Raw genomic sequence first — 26,076 nt, 5'->3', positions numbered from 1 at the left:
TGAGAGGTTTATTGGGAATGATCGATCGCACCATTCCCTGGCTGCAGCCGTGCATTCGGGCAACAGAGACTCTCCATGCTTTGCTTTCCTGCCACTGGTGCACATGGAATTATGACGGCTAGTGGCAGAACCCCCCACACCGCGTGAAAGTTTGCTAGCTTTCGGCCGCAGCGCGGCGTGTGGCAGTCCTAACAAAATAGGGCTCGGCAACTGAGATCAGCACATAATAAAATATTTGCAATACTGTAAATCACAAGGGTTAAAGTCAAGGCCCGGGGGGCCATATCCGGCCGGCCAGTTAATTTTATGTGGCCCGCAAAGGCAAATCGTGTGTCAACTTCCATGATTCTTGTTCAAATCTGTACCTAAATTTCAAATTGTCATCATCATAAATGATAACGTTGAGATATTGCGGCCACATAACGACCCTCTGAGGGAAACTGTAACTACAATGTGGCCCGTGACAAAAATGAGTTTGACGCCCCTGCTGTAAATGGACATGAACTTGCTCTGCGTGTGGAGTTGATTTGTTGCGAAATAAAATCCAAAGTCTGTTGCACATCAAACAAGCCGACTGAGATGCAGGCAAACTCTGGTGCAGTTTGATAAATTTCATCTTAAAGGTTAACACTAGTGCACAGACCGGAATTGAAATGGGGGGAGAACAAACAAAAACAAAACCTAGCAGGATTCGAAAACTACAGAAAGTTCAGAATTTGCATCAAGAAGCGCATCTCTGTGGCTTCTCGCTGTCAGTGAGTGTGTGGAGAAACTCCCGCCACTAGTTAAATATATTTTCCAAAGCCTTTGCGGTGACAGCAAATAAGTGCATGTTACTTGGTAGATGATATCGTTTTAAAAGTTTGTGCTTTGTTTCACAATATGTATGTCATAAAAGCTGCCAAATTGGGTGCAATTCATGCAAATGATATCGCAGATTTTGCATGTAGCGTAATTTCCGGCCTATAAACTGTGACTTTTTTTTCCGCACACTTTCAACCCTGTGGCTTATGCGGTGATGTGGCTAATTTGTGCATTTTTTTGTAACGGCTGCAAGGGGGCACTCAAGCCAAAAAAATAAGAGTGAGACCAGCTCTTCCGGAGGGATCCCGAGGCGTTCCCAAGCCAGCCGAGAGACATAGTCTCTTCGGCGTGTCCTGGGTCGTCCCCGGGGTCTCTTTCCGGTGGGACGTGCCCAGAACACCTCACCTGGGAGGCGTCCGGGAGGCATCCGAATCAGATGCCCCAGCCAACTGATCTGGCTCCTCGACACTGAGCCCCTCCCTGATGACCGAGCTTCTCACCCTATCTCTAAGGGAAAGACCGGACACCCTGCGGAGGAAACTCATTTCGGCCGCTTGTATCCGGGATCTTGCTCTTTCGGTCACGACCCACAGCTCGTGCCCATAGGTGAGGGTGGGAACGTAGATCGAATGGTACATTGAAAGCTTCGCCTTTCAACTTAGCTCCGTTCTTTACCACAACGGACCGATACAAAGTCCGCATCACTGCAGACGCCGCACCGATCAGTCTATCGATCTCCCGCTCCATTCTTCCCTCACTTGTGAATAAGACCCCGAGATACTTGAACTCCTCCAACTATTCTTTTATACCATTTTTTAATACCAAATACTCATAGATTTTAAAGGCTATTTGATCCATGATGACCAAGGTAAATGAATTTTTTTTTTTTTTTTTTTAAATCAGAACAAGACCCCTAAGGATTTTGACGACAATGAAGATCATCAATACTACAGGTAACTGCGTGTGCTACAGTATTTAAAATTCAAGACCTCAATGTCCTGTCCCCGCTCACATGACAATATAGTCCAACTAAAGTTGACCTACTTTATAATAGTTAAGTTAAAAAAAAGAAAAGGTTTGTTGTCCTACTCGGCACACGAGACATACTTGGCAAAACAAAATATCCAATGGATCGATGCGCTAAAGTCGACGAAGCGTGCAATGAAAGAACATTTTGCTATCACGAATAAGTGACCGACGGAGGAGCTCTTTTCCTCGAAAGGAACTTCAGGAAAAGAGCGAGGTGGTGCGATGGTACCTGCTTCGGAGAGATCCCGCAGGGAGCTGCTGAGGGCGCTCCTCTTCAGCCCTTCACCCATGGCGTAGGTGTCGTCCAGACTCGCACGGTTCATGCTGCCGTTTCCCGTCTCTTTCTTCAAGCCGGAGCTCTGCGACATGCTGGGCCTCACCACCCCCTTCTGCTTCTCGAGCTCGGCTGTGAAGGGGACCCGAGGAACCAATGAGCTGTGCGGCGGTGACTTGTGCGCTCGCTCGCTTGTGATTCAAACTTCTTTGCAATCTCTTTTCTTAACCGTAATTGCTTGCATCTACAAACATTTTGTCACAACTGAAACTCGACATCCAGAAAAAGTTCTCCTCTTGTGGCCGTTCACGCGAAGCCCATTTATTTTCACAGTCTCAGATGAATAATGAGAACTGAGGGGGGTGTAGAGAAGGGAAAAACAAAATAAAAAAAAAAAAAAACAGGAGCTCACACTCTATTCTGTATTTCTCCATTTCCTGGACCTCAGCAATGGACTCTCGCAGGTCATCGGTGAACTTCTTGCGGTCCTGGGGGTTGGGCGCATTAAAGTTGATGAGGACTTTGATGTCCGCACCTGGGATGGCTGACGTAAGTCTGATTCCGTTGGGGTAATCTGCAGAGACGGAGACGGAATGAACACACACCCATTCTCACTTTCAAGTGAGTTTACTCAAAGCTGACTGAGGTTTGGGGATGTGTCAGGGTTTATTACGTCGGTGAATGACTAATAATCACGAACTATCCACGGCTTTTCGTCAAATTAAAGTTATTTACTGGTATTCTTAAGAGAAAACATTTTAGCAGTTAAATGTTTTACGGTTTAATTTCTTCTGTTTCTCAGAAGACGGCTCAAGTGTGGGCAAAAAAATATGAATTTAATTTGAGGTTCCTCATTCCTATTCAAAATGGTAAAAATGGGAGACGTCCCTTAGTGTGCATTTAAGCCCTTCAAGAGGCTAATTATGTTTTCTTGTTTTTATGACATTTGATCTAACGCAGTGTTTTCCTCCCATTTATTGCTCAATAGGCACCCATTTTACATAAAACGACTCGCAGGACTCGCAGCGCATTACCAAACAAAAATACTGAAATAATGATGGCCTCGTCTCGTTTTACTCACAAACTGAATAAGTCTGAAATCCGAGCATGTTTACCGTAATTTCCGGCGTACGAGCCGCGACTTTTTTCACACGCTTGCAACCCTGCGGTTAATGCGGTGATGCAGTTAAGTTGTGCATTTCTTCTAACCGCCGCAGGGGTGGGTGGGGGTGGGGTGGGGCACTCGAGCGGAAAAGGTAAGAACGAGACCAGTGGAATATATGTGCCGAGGAAGTGACCTTTACCGGCCCTGTTAGCGCTGCGCTAGCGTTAGCACTGTCCTAGCGTGTTGCTGCTGTGTTACTGGCATGTCTCAGTGATATTTAGCGGCAAGTTTTATTTTAACCGGACCTGTTAGTGTGAGCGCGTGGGTAGCGTTAGCACTAGCTTTAAGGTTAGCGTTAGTGCAGGGCTCAGCAAAATTTTTGAGGCTCAGGGCTACTTTGTGAGCACTAGTCGTATGAAGGGCTACGTAACTTGTTTGTGGCACACTTCAGACTCAGTTCATTACACGTGCATAAAATATTTTTGTTTCAATTTATTGTAGTAAATGACATTACAGGTATTTTAAAATTTTAATTCAAGTAAGCAAGTCAGATTCAGAATTTAAAGCACAAATACTAGTAACAATTTGTGGCCTACGGTATTATTAGAACATACCTCGTGGGCGCCTTATATGGTCCTCGTGGGCTACCATTCGCCCGCGGGCACCATGTTGGTCACCCCTGTGTTAGCGCTAGCATTAACGCTAGTGTTAGCTCTTTCTGTGTACCGTCTCTCTTTGTAAATATCTCATGTTTGAATGTGGGTTTCAATGTGGGCACTTGTGGCTTTTACACAGCTGTGGCGTATGCATGTCCCAAATGTTATTTCCTTTACAAATGTACTCGGTGAGTCTTGTAACCAGGTGCACTCTGGAGGCTTGGAATTACGGTAATAGAAAATTAAACCATGATTTGTATTGTTGTATGAATGGCAACACCATTGTGACATCTGCCATCTATTGGGAAAAACATTTCATCTTGCTGCGTGACACTATGCAGTACCTCACTGGCTTAGATAGATGAACGCAGAAACATATGTAATAAATGCATAATAATCTGCAGACTAATTCAGTGAAATATGAACTGAAATATGGCTAATTTCTCACTGCACCCCTGATGATCTCTCACGGCACACTCAGGTACCACAACAACCTGGTTCGGAATCGCAAGTCAAAAAAAATAAATAAATCTGTGAAGCACTTTCCAGTATGTTTACCAGCAGAAGCCAAAAACACTGGCACAGAGTGAGCTCTATGAATGTTTTATTGAATATTTTAAAATAGTGTGACCCAAGATTGGATTTCAGCTTGATTTACTTGGCAGCTATGACACTTTGCAAAATACACTACCACCAATTACGCTTGAAAACTCGGCGCCAGTTGCGGGTATGGTAAGAAGTGATTGAAAGGCTGAAAAGGATGGTGGGCTCTTGGATGTTGCCATAGCAACAGTTTTATCAGACCAAGACCACATTTCTCTATTAAAAGAGGACCTACGAAGGTACTTTGGAGTATATTTTTTCCCCCACGTCGGTCTGATAGGTCTCTAAGTGGGTGTGAGGAGTAAAAAAAAAAAAAAAAAAAAAAAAATCAAAATCCCATTCCAAATCGATATTGAAAATGTCGCCACTTTCCCTTTTAAATTTCTTTAAACTCTGGCCCAGATAGATAGATAGATAGATAGTAACAACTTGAAGACACACAAAAAAAAACCTATACTGATTTAAATGTCTTACATTGGTTTTCAAACAGCATGACTTGCATCCCATAGAGAGAAAAGGACTGTCTGAAGCTGTATGTCACCGAGTTCTTCTTCTTCTGAAAAATCTTCGTCACCTACATACACAAAGATGTCAGCCTCGTGACGATTGGTCCACAGAAAAGACGTTTTGCAGAGGAACTTGGAAAACAGAGGGAGATTTGTGGTGGTGGGGTGGGGGGCATTTACCACAAGGAGGTCATTGAACAGGAAGATTTCCCGCTGATGCAGGCCCAGCTTCTGGAGCTTGTTTGGATCTGGCACTTCAAAGAGGCGGCAGTAACACACCAAACGGCGATGGGGCAGTGACAGAACCTTCCGGTAGAAAAAGAAGAAGAAAAGAAAAAACAGATCAGCGCCTCATTGGTCACTGTAGTCTAATAGGATGAATAAACTCAATATGAAAAAGATGAGCAGCAAGCGCTGACTCATTTTTCTTCGACTACGCTCGACATCAGGGATCAGCAACCTTTTACTTCTTTTTGGGTACTGATGAATGTAAACGGTCGCCACTTTTATACATATTTACATCTGCAATCAATTATTGCTCGGGTTACCCTCGAATTAGATGTGATTACTAATACTTCACAACAGTCACCAAATGTGAAGATTGTTCACGTTATCAATGATTTGACAAAGTGGGAACCATCATATTTAATTTAATTTAATTTCTATAACTCTGCAACTGATTACATTTTCACTTGTAAGCTAGTAATGGAACAGGCCTGCAGCTACTGATGTGTTTGGGGATGACCCAGTGACCGCGGGCAGCATTTTGGTGATCCTTGTTCTTTACCAACCAGCTACAACAACTGCATATTAATGTCTTTCCATCCATCCATTTTCGTTTTCCGCGTATCCTCACGAGGGTCACGGGGAGTGCTGGAGCCTATCCCAGGTGTCAACGGGCAGGAGGTGCCAGCCAATCACAGGGCACATCGAGATATACAGCAGTCTCACTCACAATCACACCTCGGGGCAATTTAGAGTGTCCAATTCATGTTGCATGTTTTTGGGATGTGGCAGGAAACCGGAGTGCCCGGAGGGAACCCAAACCCCACACAGGCAGGTCCGGGATCGAACCCGGGGTCCTCACAACTGTGAGGCCAATACTTTACCAGCTGCTCCACCTATTAATGTCTTTGTAAATGCAAAATATTTGGTACAGCTCTATAATGTTGTGCCTGGTCGCTGCACATGCTGTATATCCAGTTTATGATAATGTCTAGTAGTTGTTAGTTACATCCTATTAAATTATCTTTATTGTAAATGTTCCCCCTCCCACCCATTTTCACATAACTTATCTCATAAAAATGTGGGATGGATTTTCATGCTCTTGTAATAGGGAGCAAAAAAAAATCTGCATTTGTATAGTTGATCTTTCCTGCCATTGGACGAGAAACACCCTTCAACTCCAATGAAATTATGACTAAAAATCAAGAAAGGGTTTTTGGACACAATCCCCTGCTGTGTTATTGTTTTAAGTCAGAGCAATAATGATCTTGATTCCTGAGGGTGTCAGCTGACGTATCCGGGTCTCATTTTAAACCAAGTTATTTCTCTGTAAGGGAACCAGTGTTGATTTTTTTTTAAGGCAACTTACACATCCCAGTCCATGATGGAGTGATCCGATCTAAAACCAAAGCAAAAACAAACAAACAAAAAAAAGTTAATATTGTCTGAATATAATTGACAAACCCCAATTCCACTGAAAATAGAGTACAGGGAGTCCTTGGGTTAAGACGGTCTCGACCTATGACGTTTCGACTTTACAACGCTCCGGTCCCCCGTCCGCCATTTTGTCTGGCTAATGCTTGTCCGTGTTTGTATCGTCACATTTTTCGCTCTCCTTTTTAGACATTATGGCCCCAAAGAAGAAAGCTGTGTCTTTTAGCAATACTTCTGGAGCCAAAAGATAATTCATTACCATGGCTCAAGATCATAAAAAGATTGGAGGAAGGAGAGACACCAACACCACCAAGGCTTCAGTCGGTCGACCGTGGTGACAATTATTAAAGACAAAGCCCGTATTTTAGTGCATGTGATGAAGGATTTTGTTCCCATGTTGGGTGCAATGATCAGAAAACAAGGTTCTTTGGTACTTGTTGAGATGGAGCGGATTGAGGACCAGGTTCCTTCTAAGCGCAGCCTCCCCTTCTTCTTCTCCATCCACCTCTCAGCAGCAATGCTAAGTACATCATTTTTATACAAAGTATTTTGATGTAAATTCTGACTTTAATGGCGGAATCCGACTTAAGTTGAAAATCGAATTAAGTCGCGACTGTAGGAAAGGATCACAGTCGTAGACCGAGGACTCCCTGTACTGAGATTTGCAAAACCTTTGAAACCTATATTCAATGAAATACATGACAAAAAAGATAATGTTCAAACTGATGAACTTTATTGTTGTTGTTTTTTTGTTGTTGTTGCAAATATTCACTCGTTTTGAATTTGATCCCTGCAACATGTTCCAAAAAAGATTTGACAAGAGTCACGTTTACCACCGTTTTACATCACCTTTCATTTTAACAACACACAATAAGTGTTTGAGAACTGAGCAAACTGTTGAAGCTTTGTTGGTGGATTCACCCCCCCCCCCATCCTTGTACAACTTCAGCTGTTCAACAGTTCTGCATCTCCATTATTGTATTTTGTGCTCCAAAACCCATTTTCATTAGGAGACAGGTCTGGAACACTAGCAGGCCAGTCTAGAATTTGGTATTCTTTTACCATGAAGTCATGCTGATGTATGTCATAGAATGTGGCTTGGCATTGCCTGGCTGCAATCAGTGATGTCCCTGAAAAAGTCATTGCTTGGATGGCAGCACATGCTGCCCCAAACCTTGCATGTACCTTTCAGCAATAATGGTCCTTTCACAGATGTGTGCAAGTTACCCAAGCTACAGACAATAACACACCACCATAACAACATCACCAATGGTGGCTTTTGAACTTTGCTCTGATAACAATCCAGATGGTCCTTTTTTCGTCTTTGGTCATGAGGATGCAACATTCGTTATTTCCAAAAAAACATTGGAAATGTGAACTTGTCAGACCACAGCAGACTTCTAAGACTCCATCTTAGATGATCTCAGGGTCAGAGAAGCTGGCAGCATTTCTGGGAGTTATTTAAATACGGCTTTTACTTTGCATGCTATAGTTTTAACTTGCATTTTTATTGCAGTGCCACCCGAGGCACGGCTCGAGACTGCGCCCAACCCGGTTGCACATTTCATCTGGTCACACGTTTTAATGCTCTCTTAAGAGAGTCGTATTCCATAAAACATGGTGGTGGAACCTCAACGCTTCCTGCACCTGCCCATTCTCCTTTCTGAAGATAGAGCGCCGTCTCGTTTTTATGAACGGCCGACAGGCGTACGTGCATGGAGAGAGCGCGAGCCTCTCACGATGGAGCAGTTGCGACCTGGCGCCCGCAGAGTGGTCCGCTCCGTGTCGCAAGCTTTATTAATATGACTCTCAGTGGAAATGGTACACACCGTCACCGTATTGCGTCATGACACGAGGTGTTTGCCCAGCTTAAAGCAAGTTGGACTGTACTCGGATATTTGTGACTTTATACAGTTTCTGCTACAGTTCATTATTCACTTCCCTTCATTTTATGCACAACCTGTATAATATTTTCAGAAATAAATGGAAATGTATCAAACTTCTATTGTCAAGCTCTTTTAATTGTAGGTCCAAAATACTTTAACAAAGACAACTGTTTTCATTCTAACTCAGATATATATAATAGTTTCAAAGGAAAAAAGCATCTATCTATCTATCTATCTATCTATCTATCTATCTATCTATCTATCTATCTATCTATCTATCTATCTATCTATCTATCCACACTTCTTATGCTGTATGGACAATAAGGAAATCCTGATAGCTCTACTTCTGTTAAAACGTGAATTTCAAGTACAATTTACATAATTATTTGTATTTATGTAATTATGTTGTTCTTGTTTAAACCACAGTTCCTAGACAAATGTTATAATAAAACATTTTACAATTGGCATGACGTTTTGGTGGGTGATTAACATTCCACACCTGTGGTACCAGAATTTACCAGAAGGTACCAAAAGTTATTCGAGAGGCCCGTGAGGGATCAAAGGTCACAGGCATTCAATGTCGCTTTCCGGCCCTGCCGCTTATGTGCAGAAATTTAAATGATCATATTTTGAATCTTAGACGATGAAATGTAATGGACCTTTCCAACCTGTCAACCACTTGTACAATAGCCAATTAGACAGCCATATTGTCTTAACCCCTGGCTTGACACGCCCCTCTCACCGTATTGTCCCACGAGCAATGATGGTTGTCAGTAGCGTGCGCTTGGAAAAGCAACAACATTTATCAGTTTGAACAATGAATATCTTGTCCTGCTAGCCCAAACAATTGAATACAAGTTGAAAATAACGTGCAAGTCATTGTATTATGGTTTTTTTTAATTGTCTTTACATCACATTCCAACTTGATTGGAATTGGTAATCGTACCTCCAGTATTCTCATTTACAAAAGTCACTGCTTTGCAATTTATAACCATGCATTTTGTCAGCATCATTTGCAGTGGTAGGACACACGCAAGCCTTTAAAAATGTTCGACGCGAAACCAAATGACCTCTGACAAATGCAGTCAGCATCAGGCACATGATGACTGTGATATTATTGTATTGCAGTCTCCAAGGAGATTCGTATTCGTTCATATCCTGCGCAAGTCCTACCCGCGATTAGTTTCAGCTTATCCAGTTGTTACTGGTACAGCTGATTCCATTCCATGGAAACTAAGCGACACCAAGTACTCTGTAAAAGACAAAGTCCTTCCAGAGGCAGTATTATTTATTCACACTGTTGACCTTGACGCATGCCAGAGAAATGCAACCTAGGGGCTGGAGCTTTGAAAATTAATACACAGAAATGAAATGACAAATGGCTGGTGAGTCCGTTATAGTCTGCACTAGTGGCACTGCAGTAGTTTACATTTTAAAACCGTTCTCTCCCTGAGGTACAAACGATAATGTGCACCGGATTTAATTGGACAAAATCACATCTGTTGAGGGCTTGGATGTAAAGGTGTGAAAAACGGCACCATTACCTCTTTGTACATACCCACATTGACAATTTATAAATTAATGAATAATCTTGAGGAAATTCTGAATGGTCGTTATAGAAAGTGATTGGATAAACCTGACTGACTGAGTTCAAATCGAATCTTTCCGTGTCCGGAACTGATGAATATGACGATGGTACTCACTGGTTTCTTCCCAACTATGAGCTTCTCAACCTTCTGGACCTGTGACACATGATCTTCGTTGGTCTTCAGTTCTCGTTTACGGATCCTCTCATAGATTCCCACTAGGGTCTCTCTGGGTATATCCTCACCGTCATCCACACCTGCCACACAAAGAACCACAGTTACACAATCAGTTTTATTTAACTCACAAGACCTTTTAAACACGGGTCTCTGAAGAGTCAGTAGGGATGCAGCTTGGATTTAAAACCCTTCCGTAAAATATTCAAGAATGGCTGGAGGGTGACGTTGCACCCGGGCCATGATGGGTCCTTTTGCTTTAAAAATCAACTGACTTTTGTTGATCCAAAACATACAAAAAAACTTTTTTTAACCTCTTAAGTTCTTGATGAAATCCTCCAGCTTCATCTTCCTCTCGGGTTTGACGTTGGGGCTGTACATGTCTGTGTTGAGGAGGATGATTGCAAAGGCCAGGATGAAGATCGTGTCGGGGTTCCTGAACTGCCGCACGACTGTGGGGTTGCAGATGCAGTAGCGCTGGCTGGAGAGATGATGGCATGACACGAAATGAGACCGCATAATGCAGGGGGAAATGATGTGAATAGTGAGGAAATGAGCTCAAAGTTGCTTAAAGGAAAGAGGAAGTCTTGTTAAAAGTGGTTCCTTATTTGCCTTAATACTTCTACCCACAGGAGGAAGACTAGTGACAATGGCATTAAAGGTGATGTCCGGTGGCTTGGATGTATGAATGTATCCAACAGGTCATGTCATATGTACTGTACCTTGAAAATTTGAGGTTAATCCCCTATCATTTAATGGTGTTTTGAGAAGATTTTTTTTCATTATCAGCAATTACAAATTTTCATGGGCGCTGCCATTTTGGCGAGTCACATGACCTACATGCGCGGATGTGACATCTTACGTGCCCCAACAAAGGCTCGCTTACGTTGGGAAACTATTATGGCCAGCGCTGATTTCTCGGATTTATCCTCATCTGATGAAGAAATAGCAGTATCAGTTGATCGGGAAGACGGAGGAATACTTCCATACACATTTGAACCTGTGGCTGTAAATAAAGTTGAATATTCAGATGATTCTTCGGACGGGAATGACGCGGAGTTTGACTTCACGGAGGCCCATGCGCGGGACATTAAGTGCATAAACAAAGGCTCGGTTACATTCCCACACAATCACGGACAGCGCTAATTTCTCGGATTTATCCTCATCTGATGAAGAAAAAGCAGTATCGTTTGATTGGGAAGACGGAGGAATACTTACAGATTTGAACCCGTGGCTGTAAATGTTGAATATTCAGATGGTTCTTCGGACGGGAATGAAGCGGAATCTGACTACGCGGAGGCCGACGCGCGGGACACACCATTCATCCATCCTCTCGATTTTGGAGTGCGTTTAGGCCAGCCAGCGGAGGACTGCACTGAGGACAGCACTTGTGGCCATGAAGGATGGTAGAACCCATCAGTGCAAGGTAGGCCTTATATTGTGGGAAAGGTTGTTTTAGACAAGAGAGAGAATGAAATAATCTTTGGCTTGGTGGAAGTTAACACTGCCTAAACTGGTAAAGCGTTGGCCTTACAGTTCTGAGGACCAGCGTTTGATTTTTCTGGAGTTTTGTGTGTGTGTGTGTGTGTGTGTGAGTAGAATTGTGGAGTTTGCATGTTCTCCCCATGCCTGCGTAGGTTTTCTCCAGGCATTCCGGTTTCCTCGTCCTTAAAAAAAGGATTCTTTTTATTACTGGGCAGAACATGCCACTGAAAATTCCACGGATTATTTCTATCCAAATTATGGCAAAATTTTGCGATACAGTAAGGCATTTTACTGTGTCTGATCGTGGTGGTACCGCATGCGAAGACCAACCGGCAATGATTTCTTTGTTTGTGCACGTAATACGTCACATCCGCGGACGTAGGTCATGTGACTCGCCAAAATGGCGGCGCCCCTGCCAATTTGTAATTGAAGATATAAATATTCTCAAAACACCATCAAATGATAGAGGATTAACCTAAAATTTTCAAGGTACAGTACATATGACATGACCTATTGGATACAATGTTAATCCAAACGACCGGACTTCTCCTTTAATAAGCAATTAGTATAGTCGTATGAAAAAAAACAGTTTAGTGATCTGTGGGATTCTACAAGCTCAATAAAATCATCCGTGGTATATAATGGATATAAAAACGTTTTTACACTTCTGCAGTCCGCTTTTGTCACTACGCAGACTGCTTCTTATAAATGTGTTGTGTGTCAAGTGTGTGAGTGCACCTGAAGGCTTCAATGAGTCGCTCCACTTTCTGGGCCTCTCCCTGGACACGGATGTGGTTCTGAAATTTCCTGAGGGCTTCATCCAGCTCCATGCTCTGGAAGTCCATTTCATCCACCACACAGCTACGCAGTACACAGACACACGGAGAGACAAGAGCGTAAAATATGCAACGTTATTCAAACTACACTGTACCGAAACATACTGGAGGACACAAGTGCCTAACTATAACTTGACCTAACAAAAGCGTGTCTATATTTTTTTCCAAAGACCAGGTCACCTCACATGACTGGCAGGTTTAGACCACATGACTGTCAATTAGTTATAGAAGTCACATGCATTTTTGAGTCTGCTTCTTGAAGTTGAGAGACGTAATGATGATGCAACCAATATTTTGAGGTCGAGAATCTTTCTTTTGCTTATCATGTGCTGTGTAGGGCAGCAACATAGTCTTGTTTTCTGCTCCCATCCTGCATCTTCTGTTGTGTGACTGTGTTATGTGTGGATGCATGTTAGGTCCATTTAAGATTGTAGCTTGTCCGTATATGTGAACGCGAGCATCCATAGTTGTCTCTCTATGTATTGTGTCATACTGTGATTAATTGATGATCATTCCAGTATATCATCTGCCTCTCGTGCCATTGCCACCTTTCCTTTCAACAATGTCAGACTCACTCCAAAACATCCCTGTTGAACTGTTTCTGTCGGTTTCCCAGGAACTCTCCGATCATCTGCCGGCTCAGGCCTTTCCTTTGCAGCAAGAAGTGAGCCACACCGACCGGTGTGTCAGGGATGAAGCCTCGCTCGGTCAAGTACTGGATGCCCTTCTCTGGCTTCCTGATGAATCACCCGAGAATTAAAAAAATACATCAATACTTATAATCAACTCAAAAGGACAGCATGCACTGTAGTTCTGCTTGCAAAGTATGCCTCAGATTGGTTACAAGCTTCTAATTTCTAACATTCACACAAACCCGTGTCTTGCTTATGCTTAGCTCTTACTTGTTGAAAAGATTTAGGCCGATGCGGTAATGTCTCTTGCGAATCACATCGTTGCTAAAGATGGGCGAATCCCAGCTGTTGCGGGTCTCTTTGTGGTAGGTCTGCTTGCTGAGCGTCTGCTCTCGCAGGCTGTCCCTCGACGAGGACTCAGAGCTGCAGTTGATAGTGTCGTTGGAGTTAGAAGTGCTGTTGATGCTGTCGTTGTCGCCGTCCGAAAAGTCAGACTCTGACTTGCTCTGCCGGTTAGCTGAGCCGTTGATTGCGAGGTGGCTCTCCAGCTGGCGGTGGCGGTGACGTAAAGGGGCATCGTCGTCACGGGAGGCCGCTCGTGGCGGGGGTCCATGGGAAATATGTTTGGGACTTGCTTGGGATGATGTTACAATGTGGCCGTGAGGCTCATACACAGGTGGCCTTTTGATTGAGCCCCTGTCGGAGCGATCACTTAGCTCTACAGAGCTGTCGCTAGGAGGCTCTATAGTCAACAAAGGAAGATGGTCCATTCTCAGACGCTGCTCTTGGCACTCCAGAGAAGGAGTGCTACGGCAGCTTGTGTCCGTGTCGCGACCCTCATCTTTCGGGTCAATAGGCCAGTAGTCCTGGGAGGAGTTGACTGACCGCAAGCGCATGTCCGATTCTGTGCCAGGAGGCTGCTCCCCTGACCTTGACAGAGCAATGGGAGGCGACATGTCATCCTCGTCAATGAACAGAGTGACATCGCTATAAGATGCCATCGAGTCATCGTGGATGTGTCCAGCTGGTCTGCGGTGGGACTTCACCTGATAGGGAACCACCCTTTCCACCTCAGGGTCCGGACCTTCATCCCCCTGAAGGCTGCGGCAGTTGAGTGCGTCATCTATTGACTCGGCCAGGGATTTCACCTGCCTGGAGAAGGCGTCTTCTAGTTCTGTGATGGCGTCTGTCAGATCACCCTGTGCAGGTGGATGAGACGCCATATTGGCCTGCTGGTGGACCTGTATATCTCCACACTCAGACTGCAGCATGGACAGTGGGGCGCCATCCTCAGTCATAGACACCTGTCTTCCTTCAAAGTAGGAGCTGTGCACTTTCTCTGGACCCTCAAATGACAACTGCATCCTCATGTTGGAGAGAACAATGCGTCTGGACATGCGGTTCTCAGACATAGAGCTCCTGAGACGTTCGAAATTTTTGTTCATCTGATACTGTCGGAAGGCAGTTTGGATCGTGCGTGCTGCGTGCCGAGTTATGAATCGTCCGCCGTATTTGCGCTCGAGCATCTCTACCTGAAGAGAAGTTAGAGCACAGAAAAAAATGGCCTCTAATAGTTGATTTTGGCTTCGTTATGGATGCCCTAATAAAGTCAATGATCTTTTGTGGAATACCTGTTTGTCCTGGAGGTCAGCAGAGAGCTCATAGCTCTCTGAGAGCGAGCGAGAGCGCTTGATGGCCTCCTCCTCCGCCTGCTTCCGAAGGATGGACTGTGAGTGCTGGAGCTTTGGCCGACGGGGTCTCTGAGGCCCAGGTTGAACCCCGTGGCTGTAGGGGGAGCTATCAAAACGGTCAGGGCTGATGCCTGAACCGTGAGTCACCGGTCCCGGCCCATAACCTGCGTCTGCATCCAAGGAAGGACCGCTTTCATTGGACCGTCCATCCCCTTCCACACTGTAATAAGAGAAAGGGTGGTGAGATTTTACATTTAAACAATTGTGATCTTGAAGACATATCAGCTGGGAATAGAAGAATACAATGTGTTGAACACCTACAAGTGTTATGCCACACAAGAAAGTAGTGTTTGTAACTTCCCTCTAATTCCCATTTACAAATGATCATAAATGTGAACGATTCTCATTTTAAATGATGAAAGAGAAATACAGCTGCATAGTTTTTAAATATATGTCCTAGACATGAGACAACTGCAAAAATCTGTACCAATGTCACAGAAACAAATCAAACCAAAACCAAATGCAAAGCCAGGCGACCAGCTCATTGGATGTGTTTGAGATCATGTAAAGAAAAGCAGGTTGTTACTCACTCACTCTTACACTCAGCTGAAAGACAAGGTGACTGTTTATTACGAAAGGACCTTCTATTTTCAATAAAGTGCCAACTCTTTCTCCATATCTTGTCCACCATTCTTTCAGTCAAGTCAGGTCCAGAGTACACAAAGTCCTCCAGGAAACTTGCCTTTATGCCACCTTAAGGGCCAATCAGTGACCGCCGGGAGTTGCATGATGTTTGCCAGAGCAACGTCACACTGTTCTGGCACTTGTCTCAAAGTCCACTTTCCTACTCAACGCAAGAGCAAATCTGACTTCTGCGAGCCGCTGCAGGCAGCTGTGATGTGTCCCGAGCAGCTAAACTTAGCATTTCTTCTGCTGTATGGTACAAAGTGGCCCTTGTTCATTGGTAAGCAAATGTGTTTAAACTGTGACTGGACACACCCATACAGTGTACACAACCCGCTTCCTCTATTAGTCAGCCTGACTTCAACAAACCACTACAACAGCCTGCTGTCAAAGGACACCGATGCAGAGGCAACAAATGAATACTGCCGAGTAACAGAGTGTGGCACAGAAACCGATAACAAGTCTCTGTATAATTTAGTGTGTCTTGTAAACTTAACATATCACAGAAGTAAATGAGACAATGAATGAAAGGACAAGAAATTTGGAAAGTATGTGAAATTACACTTCAAAAAGATCAAGCATTGAGACATTCCGCTCTGGAAAGCCCACCTCCCCGGAACTTTCAGCTGTCAAGCAAATACATGGCTTTTTCACGGGTCCTAAGTAGGCAGAGGAGAATTCCCAGCAACACACATTCAACACGCTGTCACGAGCTGCGCAGCACCAGCTTTTTAGCCGGCGTGACGGGCAGTAAGTGCACCACCCAGACAATTTTCCCTCCCTTGAAATTCAGCGGAACAATGCGCTTCTGTGGCCGCTCAAGGGTGGACCAATAGCGGCCAAATACCACAACACACATCGGTACCCTTGCATGATTTCCCCCCACCCCCTCCTCCATCTTGCTCTGTGATGTGCAGCCGGCAACTGTGAAGTTGAGAGCCCTAGCGCTGTTGTGCTGGACCCGCAGCGGCTACTTTAATGGCCGATTGCACACACACTGGAAAGCCAATGGGTCAGATTAGAATGAATGGAAAAGTGGCAATTCTGCTGACCAGCCACTGCATGGAATAAGGGTGCTTGGTGTTTATTTAGTGGGGGAGGGCCTCATTCTAGAAATTACACGCCCCAGTCTGCTGTAGTCATGAGCCCAGTTTTTGGCCCCGCCCAAAAGATCCAGCCAACTGAGACGATGAGAATTTTAAGCTACATCTCAACAATTCAGTCATACAGCATGCAGTCGTCAGTCTCCACGTTTTCAGCACTTGCCTTCAAACATTTGATGCATTTAGAAGGAAAACTGCAATGAGTTTGGTCCAACTTTAACTATGAGTGCAAACTGTAAAAAGCACCACGAGGCATAGGAGTGAGACATCAACCAAAATTTGAAATAGTTGAGCAAGAATCGCTCGCCATAAACTAATCTAACCCTTGCATTCTTTGTGTTTTGTGATTTTTATTATTATTTTTTTTAAATAATCCCATTCATAAGCATATTAGTGATGACAAACGACAAGAGGGCAAATGTTAAGGCTGACAATACAACTGAAAAAAGAACTACGATTTAACCCATCAAAATGTGACTTAAAACATTAATTGAAGTGAGAATATGTTTTAAAATGGCACATGTTCAACCCTTGTAATATTACTATTATTCCTACTGGGAACATCAATTTGAAATCAGAACACACTAATGAACAAATTTATTAAAGTTGGAGAGCACATGAATACAGCTGCAACGGCACAATCTAACGTAACGCAACATTAATCTTTTCATAATCCTCACAAGGGGGGTAGTACCCATCCATCTCCATTGCTCATAGTTGTGAAAAAATGGAAACGTATGGAGGGTGCAAATAGCTTGCGCGAGTGAAATAGATGTTGAAAGGGGAAAAGAGGGCGGGAACAAGCAGTAAAGGAGCAGGGCGGTTTTCCAGCGACTCCTGCTTGCTCGATGCTTTGGAAAACTCTTGGCTTACATAAACTAACATAACATAAGAGAAATGTAGAGTCTCCTTGGGCCAAGGAGTCACAAGAGATAGCCACTCAGTGGCGTGCGTTTCTCTGCTGGCTTTTATCCACCAGAAGCTCCCGCTCCGATGTCGCCATGGATAAGCAGCTCAGCTGGCAGTGATTTGAAGCTACGGGATTGAAGGATCTGGGAGGGCAGTTTTTTTTTTTTTTTTTTTTTTCTCTCCCTTTCAACAAACCCCTGCCCAGGCCTCAGCCCATTCCCTCAGTTGGACCTGAGGGAGAAACATTCCTCCATCCCGGAAAAGCAGAGTCCCATCTACAGGAGGTCTGGGAATAGAGGAAGGTTAATGAAGAGCAGCCTGCCGCGTCGGAGAAAAGTGAAAACCGCTGCCTCTCGCATGAAACAGCAGTGGGTTGAATTAGTTGAACTCCCCACTTGACTACTTAACTAAATATCCTTCAAAACGCAGTCTTATAAAATGTCTGCTGGTGTGTAGTATTGATTTACAGCAATAATTACATTCTGGAACACTTCAGTTTCAAGAATTAAAAAAAGTATTACGAATTCCATCTTGTCAAATGAGGCCCACCAAAACAGCCTTTTTTTTTTTTTTTCCAACGGCATCAGTATGAGTTGCTAAGGAAGTGCATCATGCTTTCCTGGAGGGAGCACAAAATGACTCTGGTTTAAAGTAGAATATGAGTAATAACCCAAAAAAGCAACAGAGTATAGAAATGTGATCCAGCCCAGGACATTTTTTTTCCAATGATATTTTGGCAACACCTGAGTATCACAATTCTCAGCGCACATGCACAGACAACATGCTCCAAGGATAACAAAAGCAGACGGTCTTGCTCTGCAGAGAGCTCATAAATACAGACGTAAGCAGCAGCCCTCACAAGCACACAATGGATTCCACAGGTGGAAGCTCGGGAGACCACACGTGCAGACTGCCAGGACCGGTAGTGTACCGCCCAACTGCTCAACCAGCCAACAGTTGGGTTAATTGCTTCTTTTGCAACTGCTTTATTATGAGCAAGTTGCCGTTCAGCATGGTTGAAAACCGGGGGGCTGCTCCAACCGACAGCCCCACAGTGGGACTTTGTACCAAAGTTGACGGGAGTGTCATAAAACGCTGCTTCAAAAGCGGTGGGGCTTGGTGCCTCCACAAATCACAAACGGTCATCAATCTTGCTTGCACGAGTCTTGTTCACCGCATCAAAAAAATGTGAAGGAATGTTTCATCTTTGGAGCCGATACAACTGTAAAGCCCATATACTAGCTTGGCTTTAATAAGTGCAATGTACTTGACAAAGAACATGTGCAAATGTTTAATATGAAATGACTCTTGGGGTCCAGATGTATGAATTCACTCATACATAAATGAAAAAACCCTTTTCAAACATACGACGTCTTTATGGTGTGCTGACCACCAATTCTCCCACGCCGTCTTGCCCAAAACACAAAGGCTTCTACTTCGGCATATATCAGAAATTTTCTTCTTTCTGTAATAAACAGATCTACCTAAAATGGAACCTCTAAAAGGTAAACCTTCCTGAGATTGTCGACCACAATGTTCTGGGTAAAATATGCCCAAAATTATTCAGAATCTGAACACACATTGTGTTAACTTCCCACTTTGTTTCCCAAAACACAGACTTCAAATAAGCTTCTTCATTGTTCATTATTCAATCAACCAAATCCCTGTTTGATTCTAGTTCATTGAATAGTTATAACGCGAACAAAGACAGAGCCAAACAACACAATCATGGCAGGACCAAAGACTTCATTCAATTCTTAACATTACAGTTGACCATATAGCGAATCCCCGCAAATAATAAGAGGCTTCTCTAAAAGTGATTATAATTGCCCACATCTGTAGTTCACCATAAACATGCCACATGCTATAGTCTCAAAACATTTTAATGGGATTTCAAATATTTAGACATTCAAACATTGCTTTACCCATAAATATCCAGTATTGTAAATAGCTAACCCAGGAGCATTCTTTTTTTTCATGTTGTAATGGCGCAACGTGTTGCAAGCATCATCCTGACACCAACTTTTGTTCTTGTTGATCCTGCTGCTGTTATGTGTATGTGGAGTTCATTGTTCGTGTTGTGTATTAAGTGCTTAAATCCAACAATAAGATGTACTCCACAATGTATGCACAATTATGGCCAAAATAATCAGAACTATTTTGGTACATATTGCAATCACAATTATTTATCAGGATTATTTCTCATGTTAGGAATAAATTTATTTTCATTAGAATTTATATGATCAGCGTGATAGGTACCGGCTGATAATTGAGATTTTATGCTGGTTGTCTTTAATGTCAAAATTCGCCAAGCCGATCAAAAAGTCAGATACTTCGTGTCACCATAGTGTACGGTATAATGGACCTTTCTGACCTGTCAATCATTCGTACAATAATAGCCAATCAGATTGTCTTAACCCCTGGCTTGACACACCCCTCACGCCATATTGTCCCACAAGCAATGCTGGTTATCAGTCGTGTGCGCTTTGAAAAGTTAATGTTACGAACAAAATGGTCCTCAGATGCGCGCAGATGGAACGTGCAATTCTGATGAAAGATTTCCTGCTAGGTTACAAGGGGCCCAGTCGATTCATTTTCCAAAGCCTAAAACGCAGGTGACGAAGTGTCTACGATGGATTAAGCCTTGCGGAAGACCGCAGATACAATTAAATGTGGACAATATCAACAAACACAAGGCTGTATGTTCGATGGTGAGTGAGGGAGAAGTCACTTCTTTGAGTTTGATTGAAGTGCTTTATACATTGCAGGAGAACAACTTTCACTTTGTTAGCGAATGAAGTGTGTCATGTTTTATGCCGGAGAGTCAGTCGGGTTAGTGATACGTAAATGCACCATGTCATGCAAGAGAAATGTCTATTTACCTATTTGTATCACATCGGACTTTGAAGACAGAGTACTGGATTCGATTACGAGCCAAGTCAAATAAATACACCGACTCACTTGTGAAGACTCCTATGATATTACTCATGATCTTTCTCAGTAAAAAGTACTCATCCTCCTTTACATGCACAATACGATTCCACTATTTTATCCTGTAGGGTTTCAATATGAAGTTTGTGAGGCATGAAACTTTTTTTTACATCGATCGCCAACATTTCGCTGTAACTCTGACATTGCGTCCTGCTCTGTCCAAAATCTTAATTCCGTGTACATATCTTTGCGTGTAATACTCGAGACCTCTCTGTAGAACTCTCTCAGACAAGTCTGACGCATTTGGCAAAAAACATATCGCAATATTATCTGGGATACATGATAGAGAATCGACTTCAAACCTGTTATGTTGAGTCGCCATTTTGGAAGCTTGTGGGACATGGCAACTGTAGCTAAGGGGGCGGAGCTTAAGATCGTCAGTCGGAAAGGTCCGTTGAATCCAAAAGCTAGTGCTTTAGCCTTGTCATGTGTCTTTTGGTATATTATTGTAAATATCTGACCACCAATATAGGTATTGAAAAAAAAAACATCGTCGGTGTGGGACAGACGACATGTCTGTAATCATGACATCCACGACACGTAGTGTCTGGATCAGACTACAAGACAAATTTGGCCTTTCACGATTGCACGTCGTCAGACTACTACAATAAAACGGTGTATTCCAGTAGCACCGTATCCAGCCTTTTACAATCACTTGGCCTTTTCTCATCAACTCAAATGTGACCTGATTACATTCATTACCACGCCAACGGTAACAGTAGATCGCGTCGTGTGCATTGTAAGAACAAAATGGGGAAAAATGTGCTGGTGGTCACTGGTGCTTAGGAGAAGACTTTAATTCAAGGCTTTCTTGAGGTATGTTCACATAGTTTTAATACGATGCAACTTGCAACCAGGCAACAAAACGATGTGGCGTAGCAAACTGTTGCTCGCACGAGTGGTTGTACGTAAATATCATGGGGTTCTGTTGAATAACACTGTAAAGTTTCAGTGTGTGTGAAATATTTTAACTACCTAAAACTCATTTAACTAAGATAAGTTAGCACCCATTATTTTTGTTACGTAATGTTGCTTTGACCTGACGGAATAGAGAATAATTTGCATATACTCAGTATGCAGTACACAAGTATATACAGTGAATGAACAGGTCATTTATATAGAAATATTGCTCCACCTTGAGATTGGATCGTTGATCCGTTATTCATTTATTTAAACTTGCTGGTTGGCCCAAAAAATCCTGAACCTGTCAAGCCCAATTTCTATTACACTATTATAAATATTGTTATTTTTACATACAATATGTAACAGTTTTCAGTTCAAAATGAATCTTTATACAAGAAAAAAATAAATGTATCCTCAAAAAAAAAAATCCTCCTTTAGCAAGGGCTTGATTGAATAAGTTCGCTATTACAAAGTGCAATCATGAATTGCGACTTCATGGAAGCGAATACGGTAAATGCAGCGAATCCAATGACGATCGGGTGCAAACTTTTGAACCATTTGAAAATATCAGTCAATTTAGCGACCATACTGCCGTACTCTCCTCGACCATTGGTCAGTCGTGCATGGTCACAAACTCTAAAGACCTCGGCAACTGTGATTGCCTTCTCCATTTACTACCGGGATTTTGTCAGTGGTCAACAGAGAAATGCTTTAAATTTGGACATCGGAAAAGCTTACCGGATCTCGTGGACATTCCCTTTCTGCTAAGCCGGAACCTCACCAAACCCAGAAAGGTTACTATCAGGAATGTTGTGTTAGTTTTACAAACTTGTTACTCCCATAAGCAGCTCAAACACGTCTGAGGATTGTTTGGCATGTGAAGCATAAGTCCGATTTGAGAAAGTAGCTGGTAGCCGATTAAACCAAGGCTTCCTAGTTGCTGCAAGAGCTAGGCTGCATGCTAAGGTAATTGCGATAGCTATGGACAACTAACAACATGCTAGACTCAGCCATCCAGCTCCAAGGTTTGTGTGTAGATGTTCAGTGGATGGATGTAATCAAGAAATACTGCTCAGTAGATATTGAAGTGCTGTTAGTCAAATGCAGAATTTTTCAAAAGTGTTTGTTCGTTGGAGTGACATATTCACAATTTTGAATACTTAATAGGCAGTTTTATTTTTGCAAATAACAGAGGATAGGCTCCTCAAAACAATCTGCAAATGGGTGAATTTGCAAATGCCAAACTATGAACGGGGATCCACATGACTTGACAAAACCTACAACTACCCGAGTATTTCAATGCTGTTTGAAATAATAACCAAAAAATGTGACCAAGTTTGCAATGTGGGCTGTTCTTGCAGTTATCACAAATCAATAGGAATCCCTTGTTAACGTCCAGACCTGATTCTGTCTAAATCAAGGGACGTTCTCCTACTCCGCCCTCCTGTCAAGACTCAACAACAACAACAACAACAACAGTAGAGCGTTTCTGTCATTATCTTCCAATGTGGAATGATCAAACCACCTAATGTGTGCACTGAACACCTGCCCTTGAGGATCCGGCTATTTAAAAAACACACAAGAGTCATTTCCAGGAAGCGGGAGGGCCGCAACGCGCCACAGGTATGCCCCTCATGGGGGAAGAACAATCCACAACTTCACAGATGGAGTCGGTCCCGTGAGAAGAAACACACCATGATGACAAAGTGACTATGAGAGACAATTGAAAGTGCACTGGAACTCTATTTTAGCAAAAGCCACACACTGCTAAACTCTGAATGTGGATTGTGGTTCATGGTTTATGCTATAGTGCATAATTTGAGTAGACACACGCGGGCCAGAGCGCGACTGTTTAATCAACACAGCTTTACGAGCTCAACCTCATCCAGTGACAAAACAGTCATGCGTTCGCCCCTTGCCCCTTGCACCAGCAGACTAAAAACAAACATGCTTCCATCTAAAACTCTCCTGTTACTCTTACCAGCCATTCAGCTCCAGCTCCAGTAGGGACTGAGTCTTCTCAGAGTTACACTGCAAACACCACATACTGGCCACCATAAGCAAGGCACACAACCGAGCATCAGTGGTCCCCTCGGTCTCAACTGTCCTTATTGATGCCTAGAAATGCTCTCGAATGGACAAACTCATCTCCAATGTGCCATCTGTTATGGTTGGTTGTATCGCCATGCGCCACGCGGTAAGAGCCATCACTTGTTCTACCAAAAAATGCTCCCAGTTAAAGGTAGTCGGAAAATGGTTAGTGCTAAGCGGCAGTCTAAAAAAATCTCTGACAGACAAGTGGAGCTTTTTTCGTTAGCTCTTTCTTCCTCAGTGTTCTAGTTGTGACGGGTTGTGAGCAGTATGAGGGGGGGGGCGGAGGCTTGGCCACCAGCGAATGTGGGTTTTTGCCAGACCATGAGCACGATGGAAGAGGGTGGGGTGGGGCGAGGGGGACAAGGGGCGGAGGGTTAGTGTAGCTGGGTAGAAAGAGAAAGAAGAGAACGGAAAAAAAAAATCCTTGTCAAACACTCATCCTGAAGGGAAGGGACACACAACTGACCCCGAGGCAGAGGATGTGAGAAAATCACATTTTTCCGGAGCGTTATCAGAGAATCGACAACTTTAAAAAAAGAGAACAGACTAAAGTTGGAGGAAGGACAGTTGCTTTGTCACAAATGAGCGCTGTAGATAAACAGGAAAGGAACAGTATGAAGGCATGATGTGACAAATGTTCTGTTAGCTGATCTTTTACCGAGTACAGATTGAAGAGAGTACTTCTAATAATAGAACCTCTCAAGGCTGTGGAGTGACGTGAACTAAGAACTAGAGTGGATTCACTGTCTTTCATCGGCAAAACAAATAAAATTCGAGTAGCATCCTTAAAATTATTCTTTTATTTCCAACTTCACAGACTATATACTATCTGTGAAGAAAACCACAGCACGCATCTCTGCAAGTATCCCAATAATTTCCATCCACCTTCACGCTCACAGTTGAACCCTCAACAGAGTCTGTTTTGGAGACAGAGGCAAAGACTAATCACCCCTCTGAGAGAAGGGGGTTGGGCTAAACTGCCCCCCCAGTTAAAGGCCTAATGACAACAGACACAGGAAACTCGAAGGAGAAGTTTACGGCAACAGACCAGACCAGACTGAAAGATGCCAGTGTCCTTTAATTACAGGCAGGCAGGCAGACGGAGCAGGTTAGTCAAAGGAGACTGATGAATGTGCGACTCGAGCAGAGGATGTGCACTACTGGACGAGCCGTCTATTTTGGTTTGAGATCTCGGCCCTGGTCACTGGTGCCTACAGCTGCTAATGCTAAAGCCCCGAAGAGTCACCTTACAGATCTCACTTATCATGCAACCCTTCCACTCTCACAAGAAAAATCGCTTTTCTCCCGAGTGCCGGTAAACAAGACAGACCCGCGAGGGACCAAAATCTGTTTACGATGACACTTTAACGGAACAGGTTATTCAATAACGATTTCCAAATATCGGTGTCATCATAACGGTCCCGATGCAAGCTTTATTATCCTAAAAGGCTGCTGGGATCAGAGAAGCAGCAGCGTTTATTTGTTTGGGATGGAGATAAGAACTATCAGAGGATCGTTTTGACATTTATAAGCCCCAAGCCTGTTCTAAATGTTTCAGCGAGGAACACAATGCTCGGATTAGCAAAAATCAGTCTGAAGCGCGGGGGGAAAATGATCCAACTTGATGAATCCAAGGTAAAAGGACTGTACGTGTACTAGATTGCTAACGCCAACTCTAGGACCCAATCCAGTGGAATTCTCTGGCCGCCTCTCCATATCCTCTTGTGTTACGATCCCGTCTAGTCACGCTGTCTGGTGAAGGCCCACTCCATCTCCCGAGTTCAGCCTGCCTGCTTCTGCGCTGCGGAATGATGTCATTGAAAATTCCAAGCAGAGGCCCTCTCCCTGCTCATAAAACACCATTTCTTCAACGCAATACATATGGTCACTCTGCTTTTCTGCTCCTACTCCATCTCCCGCTAACAAGTCCTAAACTCCTCCTTTTATTTCTGAGTTGGATCCATTACACTTGGCACAAGGTCAAAGAGGCACAGGGAGGTCAGCTTTACACAGACAGATGTCACAAAATCCAGAGGGGGAAAAAAAAGAAAAGAAAAACTGACTTTGCCGTGCAAAACAAACAATTAAAAAAACGACAAAGTAGACAAAAGGATAACAAATGGAAACACATAGCTTCCTGGAAACTTTGGTCACAAGATTTTGGTACGTCGCCCACAGTCTACATGACATCATGCACCGTTTAACATCATCTGTGTTTTCTTCTGAGACTAAGAACTGTAGGGAGAAACAAAAAAAAAAACAAAAAAAAAACTCTGCCTTTGCCTGGTCTGGAAACAATTAGAACAGCCTGATGTCATAGTTTGATACAAAAGCATATACAGACGAGTTTGTATAGAAGTGGAAAAAAGATTGCGCTTTTCCAAGGGAACAATTCTTTAGGAAAAAAAAAGCATCTGTAGCAAATATGAATTATGAATTAAAAAAAAGAAGTAATTACAGGATGAG

General features: G+C 43.3%; 1 protein-coding gene across 6 annotated transcripts in view; it reads right to left on the bottom strand.

The window, feature by feature from the left end:
• The window catches only part of LOC133512678 (IQ motif and SEC7 domain-containing protein 1-like), a 143,197-nt gene that overhangs the window by 13,376 nt on the left and 103,745 nt on the right, over positions 1-26,076 (bottom strand). For 4 of the 6 annotated variants that reach the window (XM_061842543.1, XM_061842551.1, XM_061842516.1 and 1 more), the window contains 11 exons: positions 14,867-15,146; positions 13,506-14,767; positions 13,179-13,340; positions 12,506-12,628; positions 10,597-10,763; positions 10,226-10,365; positions 6,572-6,601; positions 5,158-5,283; positions 4,946-5,045; positions 2,520-2,681; positions 2,063-2,239 (listed from right to left, as the gene is read on the bottom strand). In XM_061842543.1, coding sequence (XP_061698527.1) covers positions 2,063-2,239; positions 2,520-2,681; positions 4,946-5,045; positions 5,158-5,283; positions 6,572-6,601; positions 10,226-10,365; positions 10,597-10,763; positions 12,506-12,628; positions 13,179-13,340; positions 13,506-14,767; positions 14,867-15,146 — 2,729 coding nt within the window. Of the gene's footprint in view, positions 1-2,062; positions 2,240-2,519; positions 2,682-4,945; positions 5,046-5,157; positions 5,284-6,571; positions 6,602-10,225; positions 10,366-10,596; positions 10,764-12,505; positions 12,629-13,178; positions 13,341-13,505; positions 14,768-14,866; positions 15,147-15,516; positions 15,602-23,497; positions 23,767-26,076 lie in introns of those variants that run through there. The other 2 variants (XM_061842535.1, XM_061842530.1) reach the window with 2 other exon arrangements.

The sequence above is a fragment of the Syngnathoides biaculeatus genome, chromosome 2 (genome assembly GCF_019802595.1).
Source record: "Syngnathoides biaculeatus isolate LvHL_M chromosome 2, ASM1980259v1, whole genome shotgun sequence".
NCBI classification, from domain to species: domain Eukaryota; kingdom Metazoa; phylum Chordata; class Actinopteri; order Syngnathiformes; family Syngnathidae; genus Syngnathoides; species Syngnathoides biaculeatus.
The sequence above is the reverse complement of the archived record's forward strand: the minus strand, read 5'-3'. Positions and strand labels throughout refer to the sequence as shown.